General features: G+C 38.5%; 1 protein-coding gene across 2 annotated transcripts in view; it reads left to right on the top strand.

The window, feature by feature from the left end:
* Window positions 1-4,442: 4,442 nt before the first annotated feature.
* Window positions 4,443-5,289, top strand: part of LOC106296139 (caffeic acid 3-O-methyltransferase-like) — a 2,126-nt gene continuing 1,279 nt past the window's right edge. The window contains exons 1-2 of one of the 2 annotated variants that reach the window (XM_013732204.1): window positions 4,443-5,028; window positions 5,119-5,285. In XM_013732204.1, the coding sequence (XP_013587658.1) occupies window positions 4,574-5,028; window positions 5,119-5,285 (622 nt within the window). In that variant the 5' untranslated portion in view covers window positions 4,443-4,573. The remainder of the gene's footprint in view (window positions 5,029-5,118; window positions 5,286-5,289) is intronic. The other variant, XM_013732206.1, reaches the window with a different exon arrangement.

The raw sequence follows: 5,289 nt of genomic DNA, 5'->3' as shown, positions 1-5,289 counted from the left end.
TTTTGCAATCTAGGGGGAGCACGCCCGCGTCGTAGCCTAGTACTTCTGTTGAGCCCACAGACTTGTCTCTTCTACCTGTAACAACTCCTTCTACAAATGAGTTAAACTCTTCTTCTGCTACTGAGACTCTACCTCCTTCGACGTCACCTACTACTCCTATGACTTCTGATCCACTGCCTCTGTCTCCAACTACATCTCCGACTCAGGCCGTGTTACCTATGACATCAACTTCAGAATCAGAACAGACTGACCACAATAAGTCTCTGGGTTTATTGGAAGTACTCATCGTGCTAAAAAGCCTTCCATCCTACTCAAGAATTTCGTGACTCATACTACAACTACAAACCCCACTCACGTTCCATCTTCGTCTGATCAGAGTTCTCTACCAACGGTCTCAGGTAAGACATTGTATCCCATCGCTGACTACTTGTCTTCCTCTGTTTTTTCAGAGAAACATCAGGCCTTTCTTGCTCAGATGACCTCGGATTACATTCCTGCAACCTTTAACGAAGCAATACTTGATGAACGCTTCAAAGGCGCTATGAAAGCAGAGGTCACCGCCTTAGAAGACAACCATACTTGGGACGTCACTAACTTACCCCCGGGGAAGAAGGCCATTAGCTGTCAATGGCTCTATTCGAACAAATATAGAGCTGATGGTACAATCGAGCGACCCAAAGCTCGACTGGTGGCTCATGGAAATAGACAAAAGGAAGGTCGTGACTACAAAGATACATTTGCTCTTGTAGCAAAAATGAATACTGTTTGGTTTCTACTTAAGCTAGCAGCAGCAAAGCGTTGGGAGGTACATCAGATGGACGTCCACAACGTATTTTTACATGGGGACTTAGAGGAGGAAATCTACATGGAATTACCACCAGGCTTCCGATCTACTGATCCATCCAAAGTCTGCAGGCTTCTTAAATCACTCTATGGTTTGAAGAAATCTCCTCGGTGCTGGTTCTCGAAGCTCAGTACTACACTTCTTGCCTTCGGTTTTACTCAGAGTTATGAAGACTATTCTCTTTTCTCACTTATCCAAGGAAATATATGTCTTCATATACTGGTCTATGTCGATGACTTCATTATTGCAGGCAACGATGTTTCTACAATTCAGCGGTTTAAAACCTACCTTAATAAGCACTTCAAGATGAAAGACTTGGGAAAAATCAAGTACTTCCTCGGTCTCGAAGTTGCTAGAGGACCTGAAGGTATCTTTGCGTCGCAGAGAAAATATGCCTTAGACATTGTTGCAGAATGTGGCCTTCTAGGTGCTAAACCATCTCCAGTCCTGACTGAGCTTAATCACAAGCTTCCACTGTCTAAAAGCCCGTGGCTTACTGATCCCGACAAGTACATACGCCTCGTTGGTCGCCTCATATACTTGACTTTTACTAGACCTGAACTAAGTTATATTGTTCATCTCCTCTCTCAGTTTATGCAAAGGCCTCGCGAGGATCATTGGCTGGCTGCCTTGAGGGTTGTACGTTACTTGAAAGGGACTCCGGATCAGGGTATTATGCTATCTTCTTCTTGTGATTTGCAACTTACTGCTTACTGCGATGCTGATTGGTCTGCTTGCCCAATTACCCGCCGGTCATTGAGTGCCTATGTTGTTCTCCTTGGTGATTCTCTTGTGTCTTGGAAGACAAAGAAGCAGCGTACTGTCTCGCGCTCGTCCGCTGAAGCGGAATGCCGGTCTATGGCTGATACTACGTGTGAGCTAAAGTGGCTTAAGCGTCTGCTGTCTCAATTCGGTTTTTCTCATCACCAACCAATGCATATGTTTTGTGACAGTCAATCGGCCACTTACATCGCCAAGAATCATGTCCTCCATGAAAGGACGAAACATGTTGAGAATAATTGTCATACAGTACGTGATGCCGTTCAATCCAAGCTTCTCACGACAGAACATATCTCTACTAAGCATCAACCTGCGAATCTCCTAACAAAGGCATTACCTACACCTACATTTGATTACTTATTGTCCAAGTTAGGCATTCGGACACCGTCATTGCCAACTTGAGGGGAAGTATTGGGATTTGGTTAAATATAAAGTTTCCTATATTCTTGAGATTTATACGATGTATGTATTTCCTTTTCCTAGCTAGGTTATGTTAAGGATGTTGTATATAAACACTTCTTGGTGGATGAATGAGAGATACACAATTCTACATTATATTCATTATATTTAACAAAAACATACAAATCTACGTATTATGACAATTCATATGTATGCATGCATACGTAGTTGCCTACGAACATATATGCCAGCACGTTTTAACTTTCGCGAATATTGAATTTGTAAACGGCCTTATTTTAATGGCATTTGTAATCTGGTTTCGAAAATTCTGATCCAAAATAAGCATAATGTGAATACTGATCCTTATGTAGTGAAAAAATAATGTAGTTGTGCATGCCTTTTATATTGATAATGATGGATATATGGATTTGAACTTTACTAGTGTGGTCGGACTAGTCCTACTCATGAAACGCTGAATCACATAAACTCAGCATATATATATATATTGTTACTAATTAGTAGCCCTGGGACGAATCCGGATATCCGGAAAATTTAGGGTATCCGGATCCGTGGACTTAATATCCGGATCCGGATTCGTGGTTTCCGGATATCCGGGTTTCGGATATCCGTCTCGATATTCTATTATCCGCGGATGTCCGGATCCGGATCCGGATCCGTCAAAATAATTAAAAATAATTTTTTTTAACAAAAAATACTAATTTTTTAATATAATACATAAATTAAATATTTATAAATATATTTATATATGTTTATAATATTGTAAAAACTAAAATATAATATTATAAGATTAATTCATGTATAAATATTAATATATCAAATATAAATATTAATAAAATTTAAAAATTTAATGTATTTTAAAAATACGGATCCGGATCCGGATATCCGGACCTAAAAATTAAAATATCCGGATCCAAGATTTTACTATCCGGATTCGGATCTGGGCACTCCGGATATCCTATTTTCGGAGGGGATCTCGGATCGAATCCGAATCTCGGATAATAAGTCCCAGGTCTACTAATTAGTACGACATTTTAGTTAATCTGTGCGTAGGCATTTATGAGAATTTGGATAGATGTATTTTCTTGTGGGCTGGAAATAAAAGGTTTTGTGCAAATCAGTTTCGAGTGATATAACAAATACTGTATTCTGTTTAAATCTAGAATAAATTTAGCACAATCCTTGTCTACCATCACTTTATACAATAAACTTAACTGGGCCAAATACAAAAGAGATTAATATATATGGGCCGAACTTATGTGGTATCGATGATAAATTAATAAAGAAATTGACTAATAGCCATTCCCAAAGGGTTGACCCCCCGCCCATTTGGGATGAGAATAAACTTTGACGACGGAATGAGAATTTTTTTATTTTTATCAACGGATTAAGAAGCTGAAAGTAGAAGCAAATAAGGCTCAGTCCCAAAGCCTAGCCCACAGGTAAATAAGGAAAAGAAACATGGGGCTTGAGGGTCTGCTTAGCTAGGAAATCAGCTTCTCTGTTCTGAGAAATTGAGAATATAATTGTCACCTTATTTCATATCTTTTTTTTGTAGAAATAATATTATATCCTAAAAATAAAAAAATGCTTTAAACTATTTAAGTTGACAAGTCCAATATAATTTGAGAACTTTTTTTTTTTAACACCTTGAGAACCTTATCACATTTATTTAAGTACTCTTTCTTTGGGTAAATTTCGGCTATGCCATGGCCACGATTGTCTTCACTCTTGAGTCTTGACCGACACATTAGCGCAGCCAAAATGGACACAGCCAGGAAAAAACATCACCCTAACAAAACCTTTATATGAAAATAATTAACAAAACATTTACAAAAAAATACATCCCGGTCTATATCAAATATTTATTTCACTCAAAAGCTTACGAGAGGCACGAAAATGAGAAGTTTATCTTTTGATCTTCCGATGAATTAATTTTTTGGATTAATTAATTAATTGATATATCTGAAAGGTTAGAAACAATTTTTAAAACGGTAGCTGATAGAAAATCTGAAGATATAATACCGTTGTAGACCAAGTGGTTGCTATGCACCGTTGTAGTATATTATAATTTGTAATTGATAATGTTATCCATATCGATCAAACTGAATAAATACATAAAACAAGAATATGATTAGTTACAAAAAAAATGATTATCTTTGTTTCTTTTTGTATAAATGGTTTGTGGACTTGGAACACAAGGATATAGTAATGAAATTAGATTAAGTCTATGCTTTGAACTTTGACTAAATCCACTCACTTGAACAAGATTTCAGCAGCAATCATTTCTGCGGTACTTCATATATATTCAGCGCCCAAGATGGACCGGCAGGCCAACAATAATATATTTATATTAAACTATCTAAGCTTTAGCTATAAAAGGAGAAACGGAGCTGCATCAGGAATACACTAAATTATCATCCCAACACTACAAAGAAAACACACACACTCTCCATCTCTCTCTCGCCTCTGATCAGTGTGATCACCAAGTTACATTCAAGGAGAAGAAAGAAAGAAAAAAAGGGAAAAAAGATGGGAATCCTTATTGAAGAAACCTTAAGCGCTAACTTCAAAACCCAAACTGTTATTGATGATGATAATGAGTTGGGTTTGATGGCCGTGAGACTAGCCAATGCCGCAGCCTTCCCAATGGTTCTTAAGGCCTCCCTCGAGCTCGGTGTTTTTGACATTCTCTATGCCGAAGCTACTAGCAGTAGCATCGACTCCTTCCTCTCACCATCAGAGATAGCGAGTAGGCTACCAACTACACCATGTAACCCTGAGGCCCCGGCTTTGTTGGACCGGATGCTTCGCCTACTCGCTAGCTATTCCATGGTCAAGTGTGGTAACGTCACATCCGGGAAGGGAGAGAGAGTCTATAGAGCAGAGCCAATTTGCAGGTTTTTCTTGAAAGATAACATTCAAGATATTGGATCCCTTGCTTCTCAAGTCATTGTCAATTTCGACAGCGTCTTCCTCAAGACCTGGTAAATTTTCTAAATTCATCTTAGTAACAAATTTTTCCATCAATTTTTGAATCTTTATGAAATCTTATCTTTTTGATACATAAATTATAGGGGACAGTTGAAAGATGTGGTGCTAGAAGGAGGCGATGCATTTGGCCGTGCGCATGGTGGCATGAAACTCTTTGACTATATGGGTACAGATGAGAGATTCAGTAAACTCTTTAACCAGACTGGATTCACTATTGCCGTCGTGAAGAAGGCTCTTGAAGTTTACCAAGGCTT

Source organism: Brassica oleracea, chromosome C5 (assembly GCF_000695525.1).
Source record: "Brassica oleracea var. oleracea cultivar TO1000 chromosome C5, BOL, whole genome shotgun sequence".
NCBI classification, from domain to species: domain Eukaryota; kingdom Viridiplantae; phylum Streptophyta; class Magnoliopsida; order Brassicales; family Brassicaceae; genus Brassica; species Brassica oleracea.
Note: the sequence above shows the minus strand (reverse complement) of the source record. Positions and strands in the feature narration are given on the sequence as shown.